At 45.5% G+C, this 18926-nt stretch overlaps 4 protein-coding genes across 9 annotated transcripts; 3 read left to right on the forward strand and 1 right to left on the reverse strand.

Annotated features, from left to right (window-relative positions):
• On the reverse strand, positions 1-6933 carry LOC8075061. 6 transcript variants are annotated; one of them, XM_021454037.1, is made up of 7 exons: positions 6731-6933; positions 3505-3657; positions 3051-3322; positions 2235-2886; positions 1944-2143; positions 1623-1867; positions 1-1448 (listed from the first exon to the last, which is right to left on the reverse strand). In XM_021454037.1, the coding sequence occupies exons 3-7, from the start codon at positions 3320-3322 to the stop codon at positions 322-324; spliced, it is 2496 nt and encodes an 831-aa protein (XP_021309712.1). In that variant the 5' UTR covers positions 3505-3657; positions 6731-6933; the 3' UTR covers positions 1-321. The 6 variants fall into 6 exon arrangements, with proteins under 6 accessions (XP_021309712.1, XP_021309711.1, XP_021309710.1 ...); XM_021454036.1 differs by having other exon boundaries at positions 3505-3731; XM_021454035.1 differs by having other exon boundaries at positions 3505-3734.
• Positions 9478-10739, forward strand: LOC8075062 (uncharacterized protein At4g14100). The gene is made up of 2 exons (XM_002459435.2): positions 9478-10225; positions 10314-10739. Exons 1-2 carry the CDS (start codon positions 9583-9585, stop codon positions 10445-10447), a joined length of 777 nt encoding a protein of 258 aa, XP_002459480.2. The 5' UTR covers positions 9478-9582; the 3' UTR covers positions 10448-10739.
• Positions 11358-12226, forward strand: LOC8063647 (TLC domain-containing protein At5g14285). Its single transcript, XM_021453336.1, has one exon. The coding sequence runs from the start codon at positions 11510-11512 to the stop codon at positions 12224-12226; it is 717 nt and encodes a 238-aa protein (XP_021309011.1). The 5' UTR covers positions 11358-11509.
• LOC8063648 (uncharacterized protein At4g14100) lies at positions 12937-14122 on the forward strand. Its single transcript, XM_002459437.2, has 2 exons — positions 12937-13602; positions 13776-14122. Exons 1-2 carry the CDS (start codon positions 13065-13067, stop codon positions 13904-13906), a joined length of 669 nt encoding a protein of 222 aa, XP_002459482.1. The 5' UTR covers positions 12937-13064; the 3' UTR covers positions 13907-14122.

The raw sequence follows: 18926 nt of genomic DNA on the forward strand, positions 1-18926 counted from the left end.
TTAGGTTCAACATTGTGCCAGACGGTTAAAGCGGAACTTGCTATTGTTGTTGTGACGACAGTTTGACTGGAATTGTTGTCCTAACATAATTTACACGATCTCCTTTTTCATAAGGATAAATTGATTTATGCTTCCTTCCACACTTTGGAAACACAAGAAGCCGCTAGTTGTTTTTTTAGAGCTCAGTTGCTAGTTAATTCAACAATTGAATCATCCAATCTGATCCATATGTTCAGTAGCTCGAAATTTACAAGCCCCACAAGGCGTTCTAGGTGCATTCAGAAGTGAGGGAGGATCTAACCTAACAACAATCATGAAAAGTCATGTCCCAATTGCCCCTTCAGCTAATCTAAGCTTGTCATTGTTTAGTCCATTGGTTGCTTGGCTGGTTTCAGTCTCGGAAGGTTGCATGGCTTGAGATGCTGAAGTTCCTTCGTTGACAGAAGGTTCTCCCGACTCTCTCTTCTCGCGATCTCTACTGTCCTGACTTGCAGAAACCTCTTTATCGTTAGCAGAAGTTTCTCCTGTCTTCCTACTGTCACGAGCCCGACTGTCCTCTTCTGTGGAGGCCTCTTCATCATCACCAGAAGCTTCTCCTGACTTATGTTTCTTGCTAGCCAGACTGTCCTGATATATGGAAACATCTTCACTGTCACCAGAAGCGTTTCCCGACTTTCTTTTCTTGCGAGTTGGAATGTCCTGATCTTCATCATCGCCAGCATCAGGCTGGGATTGACTTGCGCACACACCATTCTCAGAGTTGGCTTTCTCAGTTTCAGATTCTCTTGGCTTATTTATTGATTGTGGATCCTGGAAAGCTGGCCTAGTTGAAGAAGTTCCATTAACAGCGCACAACACTGCATCTAACTGTGTTTTAACAGAAACTGCCACAGCCATTGCATGGTCACTAATCAAAGTGTCACTGGGTGGACAATGAACAAGATTTGCCAATGCCTGGTAATAGTGGAACATGGCCAACGATGGCAGTGCCAATCCCCTGTCACGGCAGACCTTTGCTGACTTTACTACATGTTTGCAAATGTTCCCCTTCCTTGACCAGCTACAATCGCACAATGCAAACTCAGAACCTGGATTCAGTACGACATGGGAGTTCTCCTTATTCTTCTGGCTGACCACACTGGCATAATTGCCTTCAATGACAACATCGGAATCTGGAATCTGCATTCCCTGGCACCATGGGTTTGGTCCACTGCTCCACTCACTCTTCCAGTAGCGTGAAAAGCTGTTCTTTCCTGAGAATTCATCCAGCCAGTAGTAAGAATGGACCTTTGTACCCAACTTATGAACCAACCAATCAGCACGCCAGTAGACACTTTTATCTGCCTCATTTAGCAACCGAAGTTTTAGCAGGTGATGGTAACTCTCTATTGCTGAAGCTACCTGTGCTGTAGCCAATGAGATGGTTTTTAAGACAGTAATCCATGCCCCTGGAAAATATTTAACAGTCAGCAGTAGCGGATCTGACAGCAATCAAGAAACCTCACCAAATAACTTCAACACTTTACTTCTTAAGAAAGGGTATAACTAAAAGCCATTGGCAAGTGCAGTAAAATCCAGAGATGGAAAAGCAAAATATGATAGTAGAAGGTACATGAACTGACCAAGTCTTGGAAGCCATCTAGCTTCAAAGTAATCTAGAAACCCAGCACAATCGACAAAATCTTGCAGAAAACCTTCAAATAATTCAACATCACCATTTCCTCTGCATATACTAGATATTGCATCTCCAAGACGTTTGGCCATCGCTGAACGCTTCTCAATGTCTGAACATTTGTTAACCAAATTTTTATGCCAAGCATGCCGGATACGCCATAAACTGATCAGCACAGGGCAATGGAAGACTTCCCTGTTAAACATGTTATATGCTCAGGCAATGCAACCCCAGGAAAGAGTAAAATGAAGTTAAAAAGACTATTAACTACCTTATTGTGCGAACGTCTGCCAAGGGATCATCAATAATAAAGCCACCCAATTGCCAGGTAGGATCTTTGGTATGAGCTCGATCATAAAGAGCACCCATCCATTTATGTATTTCACCATGTGCAAAATTGGGGGTCATAATCCACGCAACAGGAATTGCATTTTTGTGCTGGTCGAAAACAAGGATGCTGTGTACAGGATACTGCAAAATGGTGAATGGGAATGCTACAATGAAATGAGTAAATTTTAAACTACTATTGGAACAAATATTAACAAAAGAGTCATTGACAAACCTTTAGCTTGTTTGTTCCAAACTTTGAATCAGAAGCCATTAAACTATGGCTGCCAAACTGAATCATTTGCTGTAGCTGCCAATCTGTCTGGATGCCCAAGACAAAGGTGTCTGTATCTGAAAAATCTTCATAGAAGAACACATGATCCTGGTTATTTTCAACCCATAAGTCAATACTAATAGTGTCATCATCATCAAGCTCATAAACAGAACGACGTATTTTCCTTTCCAGTCTCCTAACATATCTATGAGTAAGAAGATCATCTCTATTTGATGGACCTCCTTGCTTTTCAACCATTTCAGTATGCCTCTGCATTATGGTCTCCACTGGAATACCAACATAGAGCAAAGACATAACTTGAAGACGCAGCTCATCAGATATGTATGGTGCAAACATTGCCTTTGTCCCTACAGCCATCTTGTCCATAGAACCATGGCATGGCATGCCTTTCTTATCCACATGCTTATTATGGTTATATATCACAAGAGCCACAGATGGTTCAACAATCAAGCGCTTCACAATAAAATGGCACACACAGCCCCTCTTTGTATTAGGGCGGCCAGCAGGTGTTTTTCTCTTTTCTGAGATGGGCCTGCTAGGCCGTACATTACCACCCTTCCTATAATCATCTGGGCCAAAAGAACACCAATACCTGCGCGGAATGGTGCAATCAAGTTCAAAATTATACTCTGAATTTTGACATCTGGAACAAGGAACAGCATTCATATATTCATTTTAAGAGGTGACACAACTAAACAACCTACAGCCTAGGGTCATGTCTGATGGAAAACATAAGTAATGCTTCAAATTACTTACAGAATATACTCAAGTATCCCATCAACTTTCGGCTTGCAGTTCATTGTCGGAGGACGCCTTCTCCGTGCTTCAACGTGAAATCTTGTTGGGCAATCTTTGTTGTTCGACTCTCCTCTGACAAAGTCATTCACCCTTGAATATGGAATCAGCGCAAGCCTATCCATAGAATCCTTCCAGCCCTCCACCATTGACCACGAGATATCTGCTGCTGAGAACTCCAACGATGGTGGGTTCTGAACTGGAAGAGTCAAAATTTCATCCCACCTAGTCATCTGCATGTACAGCAGTAAACCTCATCACAGACAAGGAGTGGTAAAAAAACAAAATAGCCAATCAATACAATGACACCAGTACCCCCAGCAAGCTTATATTATATAACCCCATTTCCTAATAACTCATCACTATGCCATTTCGGCAAGACTGTAGGACTATGTAAATGATGACAGCAACTCACCACGAAAGCACCAAAGTCTTACTTTCCCCTACACCCAACCATCTTGTTGACCGTGAGCTTGGTTACACTAGGACTTCAAACAGGGCGGAGCAGAGCACAGGTAATCTCGACTCCCCGCACCATCAGTTAGTCCAACCTGATCCATGCCTACGCCTGGCCCAAACGATCCACGGTTAGCCGGGGGTCAAACCTCGCCGGTCCATGTACATAAGCATCACTGCTGCTGGCTGCTGCTTCATAGCCCACGTGCGAATGATCGGATGAAACAGGCAAGGAAGTAAGCTTAACAGCCAAATGAACTATCTTGACTAATCGCCAGCAAGAGGAACCAAAACAGGAATTACAGAGCCTCCACCAAATTAAACAGAGCCTAATTAATTTACAAAAAATAGTTAAGAACATGGACAAGCTATCTTAATAAGTAACAAGGGGAGTAGTGACAGAATTTAGGATCATGTGGCATACATTGGCCATGAAGTCACTGAAGACTAAACAGATGTTCAAGCATCAGTGTTTCTTGTTGCAAACAAAGATAATATCAACATCATAAGGCATTTCTTGGTGCATGGGGCATATTAGTATTAGCATGCAGACCAGAGGTCTATTAACAGAGATCTATTAGCAGCAGTAGCTTGATAGCAGTAGGAGTTTGAGCAACTCAATAACAGATCATTTACAGGATCAACATTTCATCGAACAAATAATTTAGCTAACTTCAAAATGCTACTATGCCACACCACATGTAACCACAAATCATAAGAAAATAACTCATTCAGTAGACCCTTAACTTTCAGAACAACCTCAAAGGTCGTCACAACACCCAACACCAGAAATATGGAACCCATATTCAGCACCACTAACTGAAATTATTTGAACTGAAGCCAGAACTACAGTGCTGCTGCCAGGAGGGTTAAACAAACTATTCCATGCTACCAAATGGCCTTAATCTACATCATCAACCCCCTCCCTCTCTCTCGATTCGGCCCTTGGTTTGTCCCCGCTAGATGTTGGTATTGCCTCCTTTTACCCAGCTTGGAACATGTAAATGTTTAGTTTTCGATTGGAGCTTGGTCACTGCCTGGCGTCTATGGCGCAGGTGAGGGGATCCGTCAAGCAGAAAGTCCAAGGAACGAGCTGGCTCAGGCAGCTACCTTGGAAACAAACAATAGCAACATCAAGAAGCTGGGGGGAAGCTATGTGAGAACATAGGGTATGAACAAGCTGGTTCAAGCTGCTACATTGGCCATGAAGATGAGATGCTCTGTGAACTAACATAATGCTTTTCAGTGTTATTATAGCCTAACTAGAAGCACTAGCATCTAAAATTCAGTGTGATGATCACTTCTCTATATGCAGTGTACTTCTACTGATACATCATCAGTAGAAAGATCCATTTCTATTCTGTCAAGGATGACATCAGCAACTACAGGCTACAACTACACACATATAAGTATGATTGTACTTTTACTGACACCTGGAACTAAATGTGCAGAGAAAGAAAATGTTCCAGAGAAAAAATCTAGTCCATCTTGTCTTGGCTTGACATGCTCCCACAAACTGAGAAACAATCTTAAAGGCCGTACCTGGATGCTTGACTCTAATATTCTACCAAGTATAAGCAAGCCACAGACTGAAAGAAATAAGTTTGTCAACTCAGTTGAGGAAGAGCAAAATGCAGCAGATTAGTGAGAACTCTATAAAATGTAATTAGAAGAAAAAATCAAGGAATGACATCATTTGTTCAACAATGAACATGTGATGAAATGTTTTATCGACTCAAATACAGCTACGACAAGCTGAAACCCACCCAACAACAGTGCTTTCTATATTGCACTCCTTTTTTCCCACATGGATCTATTAGTAAGGAACAACTAGTTGATTATTGGCTGGCTGAAGGTTTGCTACTAAATGATTGTCTAAAGGGTGATCAGATTAAGCTTAGAGTGATTAATCTCTTTCGCAGCCAGTATGGGATTCATGATGTCGACCACCTGAATCTGGATTCCCTGAAGGCACCAATGTTCCTCGGTATCACTATTTGTGTACGCCATGCGCTAAATAAACTGAACAAGACTAATCCTTTGGCAAAGTCAATATGTCGCCTGAATCTGAAGTTCTGTAGAGAAATGCAGTCGATCAAAATCTCTGATCTCAACCACTAGGTGCACTTGGTCACCATGTCGATTCCTGCTAATCGGTCTGACATACACAGCTAGCTCCAACTAATGGGGCCACCAATCCTGAGCAAAAGTTCAGAATTTTCCAAGCCCACGCCACCTCACAGCCTGCAGAACCAGCACATATGGGTCGGCAGACACAGTCACCAAACGAGGCCGCATGAGGAAAGGGGCAGGGAGAGACGGCATCATACCTTGGGGCTTGGGCCGAACTCGCAGATGGCGGGTTGGGGAGCGGGGCTCCACCACCGAGCTCCGCACCAAGCAGCCTGCTCGTTTCCTATCCTATGGCTGCCGCTGTGGCTACTAAGCTACAGTATTTCAAAGTGGTAGAGCTAAATCTGGGGAACGAACGACAGGTGTGGGTCTTGAGGATGTTGCAGCGCTAGGCTAAACCCTAACCCCTCCCAAATCAACTGGAACTTCGACAATCGCCATCACTCCCAAACTAGCACTACCCAGGATTATGCTTAAGAGCATCTCCAACATATACTTGCCTCATCCCCAATACTGAAAACCTGCCACATAGGTAATTGAGAGGGCACCAACCGATTAACTACCCCGTTACCAATACCTAAAATTTTTAAGTAACTACTCAAAACCCCTCATCTCTCCCTCAAATCTAGGAGATGCATCCCCGCTCCCGTCTCGGTAGTTTCTTGTGGCGGGAAGACATTTCACGACAGAGAAGAGAGGGAGAGGGAAAGAGAGGAAGGAAACCTCGGTGGTGAACGGCGCCTCACCGACGGTAGTAGGGCGAGCTCGGTCCCGCGCGCCTCCTCCTCGCGCGAACCTGGATTGAGTCCGGCGCGGCCAGGATCGACGCTGGCGAGGAGAGCACCTCCGCTGAGCCCGCCTCCACCGGCGGCGCAAGTGGGTGGTGGTGCTCGGCACTCGTCAGAGGAGGGGAGAGAAAGACGGGGAAGAGAAGGGGAGCAACACTATCGGGGCACCAATGATCTCGATTTGGGTCCTCCGTTAACGATTCCGCGAAAAAAAATGAAAAAATCTAGCGATGATCCACCAAAGCAAAGGTAGGAACTCGTTACCGTCAAAAGCAGAAGCCAGTCCAGTGGAAGTCAGTCAATCCAGGGGGCGGGGGTGGCCGTCACTACGGGAGGAGAGCTCCTTCTAGACCGGCGGGCCGCGTGGTTTGCGGCGGCGGCGGCGAGGTGTCCACGTGCCGACGTGCGGCGGCGGCGGCCGGAAGGGTAACGGGGAGGGGAAGGGGGGCGGGTGGCGTCCGCTGTCGGGCGGCAGCGGCGCCTAGCGAAGCTCCTGCTCACCTTTGGGCCTGCTAAGCCACCGCGCAGGACGGACCATGTTGCAACTGCAATATAGCCCAGGCCCACCACAAGTCGCAGCCCACAAATAAAAGCCCACAAAGGTCGCAGCCCGTGAATAGCTTTTGGGTTGTTGGTGCGATTCATTTCGGCCGATAGTAGTGGCACCCCGGCACTTGCGTGCAAAATAAATAAAAATATAGTAAAAAATAGTGGCACCACCCGGGACAAAAGTCCTCCTACATCCTTAACTATCGCGGTACTTTGATGATATTTTACGTTGTTGACATACCTTGTTTAGTTTCTAAAAAAATTGCAAAATTCTTTAGACTTCGTCACGTAGAATCTTGCGACATATGCATGAAATATTCAATGTAGATAAAAACAAAAACTAATTGCATAGTTTTTTATAATTTGCAAGACGAATTTTTAAGTCTAGTTAGTCTATGATGAAATAATATTTGTCAAATATAAACGAAAGTGTCACAGTATCTATTTTTTAAAAAAAAAATAAAACTAAACAAGGCCTTACTCTCATCATTTCTTCTCTTAGGGCACTCACAATGCAGACTCAATCGTAGAGTCTAAAGTTATTTATTACCTCGAACAATGTGGACTTAGAGTCTAAATAAGACTTGGAGTCTTATTTTTTCTACCTCTTTCTTTAATAAATATGCTGCCACATCAGCAAAATACCATAAATAATATGTAATTAATTGTCTTAGACTTTATGATAGAGTCTTGCATTGTGAGTGCCCTTAGCGTCCGAGTGACAGTTGCGTCATTATTGCGATCGACCCGTTGGGCCATAAAGGACTCAGGGTAAAACTGCGGCCGGTAGGAGGAGGTCCTCAACCGACCTACCCCTCCATGGCTCCATCGTCGTGGAGCTCCCCTTCACCGACCATGTGATTCTGCTCTAGTATAATTAAAAAAATTAAATGAAAAAATAGAAAATAAATTGTTTATTTAATTCATTAAATTACACTAGAGAAGAACCGTGAGTATCTATTTAGAGGATCATCATCATCCTTAATCGAGGCCCTTGTCTTACTATCCTCCTTCATGGTCTTTCTCAAGTCCATCATGTCCCTATATATGATTGGCGTTCACCGTAAGCATCAGGAGACCAGTCTCAATGGAGATTTCATTAGAGTTTTATGGACATTTAATATGCTGATGTGACACTATATTAATGAAGAAAGAGATGATAAGAGTTTTATGGAAGTAGAGAGAGTTTCATCTCCATAAAACTTTTATACATTGTTTTCAAAATATAGGTGTATTGAAAACTAGGCCATAAAACCTCCATTAATGATGACCTTATAACCAATGCTTTCCTATACAAGGCACATGCAAAGAAATCGAGGACGCATGGGCGGTTACAGCGACACACCTATCCACTTCCTTAGGGCACTCACAATGCAAGACTCTATCACAGAGTCTAAGACACTTAGGGTCTGTTTGGTTCCCCTTGCTAAACTTTAGCTAGCTAAAATTATTTTAGCTACTCTTGGGTGACTAATGGAACTAAACTATTTTAGCTCTTTTTAGTCAATGTGTTTGGTACTTTAGCTACTAAAATGACTAAAATTTAGCTAGCTAAAATTTAGCAAGGGAAACCAAACAGGGCCTTAATTACATATTATTTATGGTATTTTGCTGATGTGGCAGCATATTTATTGAAGAAAGAGGTAGAAAAAATAAGACTCCAAGTATTATTTAGACTCTAAGTCCACATTGTTTGAGGTAATAAATAACTTTAGACTCTATAATAGAGTCTGCATTGTGAGTGCCCTTATACCCCCCATAAACCCAACCAGCTTCCCTTTTCGCGTTTTTTCCTCTGTAATAGAGTAATGACGATGGACTTCACACCTTTCTCGCTCTCCATCTCCGCGCTACCCGCGGAGCTCAAGGCTGTGGCGGAGCCAGCAAGCACACGCGGAAGGCAGTCACCGTGCAGGGCGATTATGGTGTGTGTGCCAAGATCCAGAAGATTTTCTTGTTGGGGTTGAGCTCCACTGCTCCACCATGACTACGACTATGACATTGGATTTAATATTCCTATATAAATATTGGGTTTATTTTTTCAACATTTTTATATTTATTTATTTTTTGTTTTTGTGTATTTTTATATAAACTTTAATTTATTAGTCCCTTGAGAAATGTTTTTATATATAATTGACATAACTATTTGTTTGTATATTTTCATACCAATATAATTACTGATAAAAAAACATGTTGCTTTTCATGAGTCATATCTGTCTTCATGTGTTATATATACATACTTTCACTTCAATCGCTATCTGCATAGTAATTTTTTAAAAAATAAAAAGATATATAGTAGATACTTAATCATAAATTAAATCGAGTAAACTTAACGTGAATTTGAATCAGAACTATCCGTTTAAATGGGGAAAAACTTTTCTCGTGTGGCCCAAAGTAAAACTGCCGTCTGCTTCCTCGTAGTCGTAGTCGTAGTCGTAGTGGTAGTACCGGCGCGGCGGAGCATGACCAAGTGTCCATGATAAGCCCCGGATAAGCCCCCCGATGGCCGACGTCGCCTCCTCTTACGTCGTCCTCCTCAGGACCTCCTGGAGAGCGGCAAATTAAAAATGAGCAGCTTTTTCTCCAACGCCAACCTCAGCATCTACGCACGGCCGGACCGAGTGGCGGCGGTGATCAGCTCGGATAAGCATAAGCCCCCAATGTCGCCACTCCTGTTGTTGCTCCTCCCACTCCTCCTCGCCACGGCCAATGGCAAGACCACCGCAGTGGCGTTCGTGACAGCGGCAGCAGCAGCCGTCAGGGACGACGACGGGGGCGGTGGCGGGCCTTCTGCTCCGTCGTCGTCTCCGGTGCCGCCGGCGACGCCGCCGTGGCCGGAGCAGTTCCACGCGGTGGTGATCACGAACCTGAGCGCGCATGGCGGCGGCGGCGGGCTGCAGCTGATCGACCTCTACTACGACTGGCCGCGCGGGCGCGATCTGAACATCGTCCGCGACCAGCTCTCCGGCGAGCCGCAGTGGAACGTGGAGTGGACCAACGGCACCGCGTTCCTGTTCGACGCCGCGTCCTGCGCCACCTTCCAGTTCGCCGTCGGCCTCCTCCCGCCCGACTGGAAATCCCGCGCCGGCGCCGCCTACCTGGGCCGCGACCGCGTCGACGGCTTCGACTGCCACGTCTGGTCCAACTTCGTCTTCGCCCGCTACTACGAGGACGTCGCCACCGGCCGCCCCGTCAGCTGGACCTTCAATGGTACGTACGGTCTACGCCCGGACGCCCCGTCGTCAGTTTCTTGATCTGGAGATTGACGACATGCGCTCTTGTTCTTGTTTTTTCTCAGGGATGCAGCGGCATGTGCTGAGCTTCGAGGCGGGGGCAGTGCTGCAGGACTCCTCCAAGTGGCAGGCGCCGGCATACTGCTTCATCGACAGCAATGGCGGCAGTAGCGCCAACGCCGCTGCTTGGTCTTCCTGAGATCACGTCGCCGGGGGCGTCCGGAGTCCGGCCGGGCTCCACCTGCAGCTGGACGCTGCATAGTGCATATCATTTGACGCTGAGCTCTGTTGAAGAGTTGAAGTCCATCTTGATGGTAGACTGAGGAGAGATTTTCTGCAGTGACATGTCACATGTGTCTCAAGGGGGGGTGACGTGTGCACTATTAGTCTTTTCAGCAGCTCATTCAAAAAGAATTAAACAAGCAAACCCTTATAGAACGGCCTCAAATCACAAGGAACAAACAAACATAAAACTCTCCTCGTTTCGATCTCTCGTTTTGGCTTTGGTTGTTTGGCACTTGTTTATATTTATCGCCTCGCCTTCTCCTCCTTCGCCACTGCAACAAACCAAGCCCAGCTCACCCAAAAGAATTAAACACAAAACCATTATGGAGCAGCCTCAAATCACACGAAACAAACAAACAAAAACCCTCCTCATTTTGATCTCTCAATTCGGTTTTGATTGTTTAACACTTGTTTATATTTGTCATCTTTCCTTCACCCCCCCTCTCCATCGCAACAAACCAAACCTAGCTCATCCAAATGAATTAAACACACAACCCTTTACGGAATGGCCTCTCAAATCACACGAAACAAAACGAACAAAAACCCTCCTCGTTTCGATCTCGGTTTGGCTTTGGATGTTTGGCACTTGTTTGTATTTGTTGCCTCTCCTTCTCCCCCTTATCCACCACAACAAACCAAATCCAACTCACCCAAAAGAATAAACACGCAACCCTTATGGAGCGACCTCAAATCACATGGAATGAACAAACAAAAACACTCTTTGTTTCAATCTCTCGGTTTGGCTTTAGCTATTTGGCACTTGTTTATATTTGTCACCTCACCTTCTCACCCTTCCCCATTGCAACAAACCAAACCTAGCCGCAACTACAGCCGTGGCAGTGCAGAGGCAAAGCCATCCATCTCCTCAACATCGCCGCTCCAAGGCCCTACCCCTCGCCCTCGATCCAGTACCCACGTCTCAGCGCGACCGATTCTCCTCGATCCAGCGCTGATCTAGTGGCTTCCTAGCCTAGCCATGGATTTCATGGCGTCCTTGGCCGCCGAGAAGCGGTGGCTATTCCCGAAATTCTTCGCCATGTATGCCACCATCTATTGTGTCGGGCAGCTCGTCATGTTCCGGCAGTGGGCGTCGCGACAACACCTAGATAGCGCCAGCTGCCTCATCTCGCTCTTCCATGGCACCCCCGCCGCGTTGGCCGCTGCGGAGGCCAGCCTCACACTGCCCGTAGGAGCCCGCTCCTTCACCGCGCCCAACGCACGCCCGCAGGACCATGTCCTCGACCACAGCATCGCCTACTTCGCCGTGGACCTGCTCCACTACCTTGTCTTCCTACCCAGAGATGTCCTCATCATCGGGCACCACCTTGCCACGCTATTTGTCTTCCTCACCTGCCGATACCTCGTCCGCCACGGCGCCTACCCACTACTAGTCCTCCTCTTTCTCGCCGAGGTCACCAGCTTGCTGCAGAACGTATGGACGCTCACTGGGATCTTGCGAGACCAATCCCCCACCGCCGCGCGTGTCTACGATGTCGTCTCGCTTCCCTTCTACACGCTCTACATGCTCGCCAGGGGCGTTGCCGGCCCGCTCTTCCTCCTCAAGATGGCTGCCTTCTACCTATCTGGCCAGGCCGTCGACGTCATCCCGTGGTGGGTGCGGATCTCCTGGATCCTCGTTGTCGGCATCGGCATTGTGATTAGCAACCTGTGGATTTGGAACCTGTTGATCTAAAAATTATGAATCTAAAAAAGTCAGAACACGTCTTGTAATTTGAAAGAGAAGAGTATTTGTGTTCCTCTTTTGAAGAAATTCGAGAGTTAAATTTATTTATGACGACTATAACATCTAAAATATAAGCTCATGTTAGCAAATAACATGATAATATCCAATTAAGCTTGTATCAAACTGAATTACGGCCTTGATAGATCTTTTTCTTTCGTTGCTAAGCAAAAAAAAAAGCTTCTAGATACTGTTATCTTAAGTACAGATTATCTCCTCTCTCCCTCTTCTTCGGTCTCTGTACCAACGCTGTCGGTCACAGTCATTCCAACTGTAGAGATAAAATGCTGCGGAAAACGGTGAATACGTAAGAATTCAACTTGGGCCTCCTTTAGTTCCGAAAAAATTTCGGATTTCGCTACTGTAGCACTTTCGTTTTTATTTGATAAATATTATCAAATCATGAACTATCTAGGATAAAAAGATTCGTCTTACGATTTACAGACAAATTGTGTAATTCGTTTTTGTTTTCGTCTATATTTAATACTTAATGCATGTGCCTTAAGATTCGATGTGACGGAGAATCTTAAAAACTTTTTGAATTTCGGGGGAACTAAACAAGGCCCTGCTTAAAAAAGAAAAATGATTATCACGAGCAAACTGACGTGTCAGTGGCAGATTTGGCTGTCGACTGTGCTAGTGTGCTGTGCCGACGACTGCCGAGTCATCGGTCATGGCGGGGGTGGGACTGGGGAGGGCAACCAGCTGAAGCTCAAGAGCGGCAGATTATACGAGCAACTTTTCACTTCTCCTTCCTCGATCCCTCGCAGCCTCGCTCCGTGAACCGCCGATGTCGCCTCTCCAGCTCCTCCCACTGCTCCTGGTCGCCGCGGCCAGTGCCAAGACGACACCACCGTCCGTCGCCGCGGCGGCACCAGCTGCCGAGACCGTCGCCGGGCACCATCCTCCCCCGGTGCCGGCGACGACGTCACCGCCGTGGCCGGAGCAGTACCACGCGGTGGTGATCACGAACCAGACCACGCGCGGCGGGCGGCTGCAGCAGATCGACATCTACTACGACTGGCCTCGCGGGCGCGCGCTGAACGTCATCCGCGACCAGCTCGGCTCCGGCGAGCCGCTCCGGGACGTGGAGTGGACCAACGGCACCTCCTTCCTGTTCGACTCCGCGTCCTGCACCACCTTCCAGTACCCCGTCGGCCTCCTGCCGCCCGACTGGAAGAAAGCCCGCGGCGGCGGCGGCGCGGCGTACCTCGGGCGCGACCGCGTCGACGGCTTCGACTGCCATGTCTGGTCCAACTCCGTCTTCGCCCGATACTACGAGGACGCCGCCACCGGCCGTCCCGTCAGCTGGATCGTCGTCAATAATGGTGCCGTCCATGGCTGACTTGCAAATAAATTCAGTACTTCTAGTTTCTTGATTTCTTTTGTTACTGTTCTAGGACTCCGAAAATTTTTTAGCCTGTCAGTGCGTGTTTGCTTGATTTGATGCAGCAGATTGATTGATGATTTATGTATGCAATTCTGCGATCTTGTTTCGCAGGGACAGTGATGCAGCGGCACGTGCTGAGCTTTGAGGTCGGGGGAGTGCCGCAGGACGACGACACAAAGTGGCAGGCACCGCCTTACTGCTTCAATGGCGGCAGGGCCGACGGCGCCGCTGCTTCTCCTTGAGCTCAGGTCGCCGTGGCTCCTCGATCCGGGTCTCCGCCTGCAGCGATACAGTACGTGAGCTCTTCAAGTCTGATGATTGATTGAAGACAGGCTCTCTAGAGCGACATCTGTCTCAAGGAGGGTGTCTATATATATAGGGCCTGTTTGGTACAGCTCACAACACCTTCGTAAACTGTTTTTTTTGCCAAACACTTATTTCCAAAATAGCTTCATGGGTGAAGCTATTTTTCCCCTCCTCTCACAAAGACATAAGTTGGATGAAGCTGAAAAAAGGTAGCTTATTGCAGCTTCTCCCTCATTGCTCTCTCTCAACTATGCATGAAGTAGTTGGTGAAGCTATTTTGCCAAACACTTTCTCTAAAACAGCTCAGCTTCATAAGTCACACATGAAGCTATTTTCAAAATAACATTACTAGTGAAGTTGAGCTGTGCCAAACAAGCTCTTATTCTTCGGTTCGTATACTATATACTGTATATTTTAGACATGTGCATGTGGCGTGCCGAAAATAATAATAATAATTATATATATATATATATATATATATATAGAGCGTTCGTTTTGAAGCGACGGCAAGTTGCGTGAATAGAGTTCGTTTCGGCGATCGAGACTCCCGTTGGACGCGGCTGCCCCTCATCAAAGCGACGCGACCGTCGGTTCGGCTTCCTCGTGAGTCACGACGCGGTATTAATAGCGACGGCGCCTGGCGGACTCCGCTCACGCGCGGCGCCGCTAGAGTTTAGTCGCGCCGCCGCTCGCCGTCGCTATGGAGAACCGCGGCGTGCTCGGCATCCTGGACAGCGCGAACGGCGTCGTCGAGTCGCCGGTTCTCGTCGATGGTCGCCGTCCGCCCTGAGCGTAGTCGTCGAGTCGAGGAGTTCGCCCCGCGCTGGTCGCCGCGTACGTCATCGAGTCGTCTGAGAAGGACATCGTCGAGCCGTCTGAAAAAGACATCATCGACTCCGACGCAGTGCTGTCGGAGGTGCTTGCCGCAGAGGACGTCGTTTTGCATCAGCCGGACGACGTGCTTCCAGAGTCACAGATGCCACCGGACTCCATCACGCAGGACCTCGTTAGCTAAAACGCGTGCTAAGGCCAAAACGTGAAGTAAAGAGCGCGCGAATGGCCAAAACGTGATGCAGTGCAACGCACAGTGCTATGCAAAAATATTTGCGCCAAAAACAACAAAGCGTCGAGGGCTCAAACCCCAGACTTGCGGCCTCGCAAAGTGGTGGCTTGACCAATCGAGCTAGGATTGATGTCTGTACAAATGCAACCGCATATCTGTTCAATAGGGGCAAAACAGGAAAATTAACTCTTAATTAAGCACTCTTTGATGGAACGTGCCCACCTCAAAAACGAATCTAAAACTGATATGAAGGGAGTATATATATATATATATATATATATATATATATATATATATATATATATATATATATATATATGTGGTGCATTTTCTATACTCTCGGGAGCAGTTACTCCCATGTATGTATGCACTCGCTGAGCATCCTTCCAGTAGTCCAGCGGACGTAGAGGTTAGCGGATATTGGAGGATCCAATTAGGCATGCCGCATGAATGTAACAGATTTAGTTAATGAATAAATAAAATAATTTATACGGCTGTACAGTCATCGTAATTGTCGCTGGCCTTGATTCACACCTATCTGTATTTAAACTTGCTGGTGTATGAGTACGGCTATAGATACTAATCTCGGTCAGGAATATGTATTTGTTATATCTAACGTAAGAGTACCTTTATATACATTTTAGAATGGTGTACATACCTTTTTAGAATATTATTTATACATACTTTTTAAAATAAAGTATCTATACATACTTATTAGAATAAAGTATTTATACATACATTTTGGAATGGAGTATGCAGACATACGCTATAGTATAAGTGACCATACGATCAGAGTATATGTACATACATTCAAGTATGGAGGTATACAAAACAATGAGTATCTATTCATACTATTTTTGAGAATAAAATATACTTCTATACTTTTTTTAGAAGGGAGTCTGTATATACTTTTTTCGAAAAAAAATACACCAATGTTACTCACAAATCGGAATCAAATCATCATCACTATAATAAAAATTCATTCAGCTCACTGCCAATGCCTGCACCCTATCCGCATAGAGCAGCCAGTGGGTGCAACAACTCATGCGGCCAGGATTGCACACGAACCAATCCCACAACGACGACGGACAGTAGATGTGGATCGGAGCAACTTCACGGAGCCGGAGGGTCGGGGTTGCCGTCGTCAACGCAGAAGGGAGAGTCGGGGCTGCCGCTGGATCAGTCGTTGATGCAAAGAGGAAGGAGGCGCCATTGAAGCACCTTGATATGATGGAATGATGGCCACCGTCCGGATCAGTCGCTGATGCAACGATGAAGATCGCGCCGCCGCCCGCGTGGGTGGAGGGGTCGTTGGCTCGCCGCCACATCTGGAGAGGAGAGGGCTCGCAGCCACAGGGAGCAAGCGCCGTGCACTGGGATGGCCACCGAGGGAGTCGTGGGGGTGCGCCGCCGCCGTACGTCGGGGGCCGCACAATGTGCTGGATAGATGAGGACGAAAATGAAGTCATGTATATACTCGTCTCATCGTCTTTAGATCCGCTTTCCACGCTAATTATCCGGACACCCTAAGCTAATTTTTAATTCATGTACTCCCTCCGTATCATAATTAAAAGACGTTCTAGAGCCAAGACAGGAAGTGGCAAAAGAAGTCGTTCTCGCTCACGAGGACACCTTTGGACGCGATTACCCCTGAGAGCATGCGAGCCACCCGGCCTCACGTCTCCTCGATTCTCGGCACACTCCTCGCAGCTCAGCGTCATTAATTCACGATGCTACTCCCAGAGCAAACCAGCCACTACCACACACCAACAGGAACAGTGCCCCATGCAAAAAAAAAAACAGAAAAACGGTGTGGCCACTGGGAATCGAAACCGCGCCATCATCTCAAGGTAGTTAGCTTCGCTGTACTTGCCATCTCACCCATGTTTCTTTCTCATATCAAATACATCTGGAACTACATTTAATAGGGGCAGACAGGGAAAAATACATTTAGTAACTCCTTGGTAAGCACAATCATGTCTTAAACGTATTCTAATTACGATATGGAGGGAGTACGTATATACACATGCCACGCGTACGCTAGGCATAAACAGGTCAAGTTCTTTAACCTGTTACCTCCGCTAACTGGCCGGGCGCCCTCGTCCGTGTGCCTGGGAGGAGAAGGGAGTAACTACTCCTAGAGAGTAGGAAAAATTTACCATATATATATATATATATGAACGTAAGGGGTAATTTTATCAATTTACGTTAAGGTCTTGTTTAGATCTAAAAGGTTTTTGGATTTTGACACCGTAGCACTTTCGTTTTTATTTGATAAACATTGTCCAATCATGGAGTAACTAGACTTAAAAGATTCGTCTCGCGATTTACAGGCAAACTGTACAATTACTATTTTGTTTTTATCTATATTTAATGCTCCATGTATGTGTCGCAAGATTCTATGTGATGAAAAAATCTTGAATTTTTTTGGTTTTTGCGGTGAACTAAACAAGGCCTAATTAGTACGTACGTCCTTGTATACAAATTATCATCACCTAAAAAACAGGAATCCTATTTTCTTCGCGAAGAGAAACCATTAGATTTTGCTCAACTCAATCAGAGTATGATCTTTGGTACAGGGATGGCAATAGCATGGATTCGATAAAAGTCTTCATTAGTCTAAACCTCGAACTTAAAACCTGAAATCACCTCAAACATTAATCCGGGTCATAATCCACCCCTACCATCAAACTCAATAGATCCCAAAACAAAAAACCCACCATTGTATGACAATGCAATAAAAACAATGAAGAATGTCAAGCAACACATTTATCATATGTATATTGTATATTCATAATGTAAACAACACATAAGGTGGATAGTTTTATGACACTGTTTCTAAGACTGTCACATTATATAGATTAAAAAGAAACTTGGATCAAATACGCATTCTCAATGAAAATTTTCATTCTTTAGTTTCATAAATATACTGTCATTTCTTTTTAAATACACTGCCATGTTGTAAAAATGATTATATGACAACCAATTTAATACAAATAAAACACATGAATCTCTCTCTGTTCGAGACTGGTCTGATAAGCAACACATGATTTTATGGCTCAACTTAAAAACAAATTTTGTGGTTTACATGGACAGTCAATTAATACAAGACATGAGTCCTTGTTCTTTTTGGGTCGGTCCACTAGACCTCTACTGGACACCCGTAGAATCTGAACTAATATATATGTTTTATGAGGTCCCCAAACTCGAAAATCATTTCATAAAAAAAAAATCTCGAAAATAATGGGAAGAAAATCGTGCCTGCTCCCGCACCTGCTGAACCTAAAATCGCCCCACTGGGCCACTGTCGGCCTTGTTTACTTCCAAAAAATTTTACAAAATAGGAATAGTAGCACTTTCGTTTGTATTTGATAAATATTGTTCAATTATGAACTAACTAGACTCAAAAGATTCGTCTCGTCAATTTCGACCAAACTGTACAATTAGTTTTTATTTTCATCTATATTTAATACTTCATGCATACGTCTAAAGATTCGATGTGACGGGAAATCTGAAAAATTTTGCAAAATTTTTGGGAACTAAACAAGGCCTTGGATGGAAATGAAACTTCTCCGAGTCCTATTTTACAACTTTGCCACTGACTGGTAGGGATGAAAACGGTACGGATATTTTACGACCGTATTCGAGACCGAATTCGTTTAGAGGGGTTCAGATCTGTCCGTATGCGAGTCCGAATATTCAACATCCGATACCGTATCCGTATCCGAATATTTAAATCGTATATTTGTGATGTCGACATCCAATTATATCTTATCCGACATGGTTGACATTATCCGTATTCGAATCCGAATCCGACCAAAAATATAAAAACAAATATGATATCGGTAATATTCGTTCGTATCCGATCCGTTTTCATTCCTACTGACTGGTGG

This window comes from Sorghum bicolor, chromosome 2 (genome assembly GCF_000003195.3).
Source record: "Sorghum bicolor cultivar BTx623 chromosome 2, Sorghum_bicolor_NCBIv3, whole genome shotgun sequence".
Classification (NCBI taxonomy): Eukaryota; Viridiplantae; Streptophyta; class Magnoliopsida; order Poales; family Poaceae; genus Sorghum; species Sorghum bicolor.

Coding starts and splice junctions, on each gene's coding strand:
- LOC8063648 (XM_002459437.2), top strand. CDS start 13,065: ATGTCGCCTCTCCAGCTCCTCCCACTGCTCCTGGTCGCCGCGGCCAGT. Junction 13,603..13,775: donor CTGGATCGTCGTCAATAATG/GTGCCGTCCATG, acceptor CTTGTTTCGCAG/GGACAGTGATGCAGCGGCAC.
- LOC8075062 (XM_002459435.2), top strand. CDS start 9,583: ATGAGCAGCTTTTTCTCCAACGCCAACCTCAGCATCTACGCACGGCCG. Junction 10,226..10,313: donor CGTCAGCTGGACCTTCAATG/GTACGTACGGTC, acceptor GTTTTTTCTCAG/GGATGCAGCGGCATGTGCTG.
- LOC8063647 (XM_021453336.1), top strand. CDS start 11,510: ATGGATTTCATGGCGTCCTTGGCCGCCGAGAAGCGGTGGCTATTCCCG.
- LOC8075061 (XM_002461565.2), bottom strand. CDS start 3,322: ATGACTAGGTGGGATGAAATTTTGACTCTTCCAGTTCAGAACCCACCA. Junction 2,887..3,050: donor GGGATACTTGAGTATATTCT/GTAAGTAATTTG, acceptor CATTCCGCGCAG/GTATTGGTGTTCTTTTGGCC. Junction 1,449..1,622: donor TAGATGGCTTCCAAGACTTG/GTCAGTTCATGT, acceptor AATATTTTCCAG/GGGCATGGATTACTGTCTTA.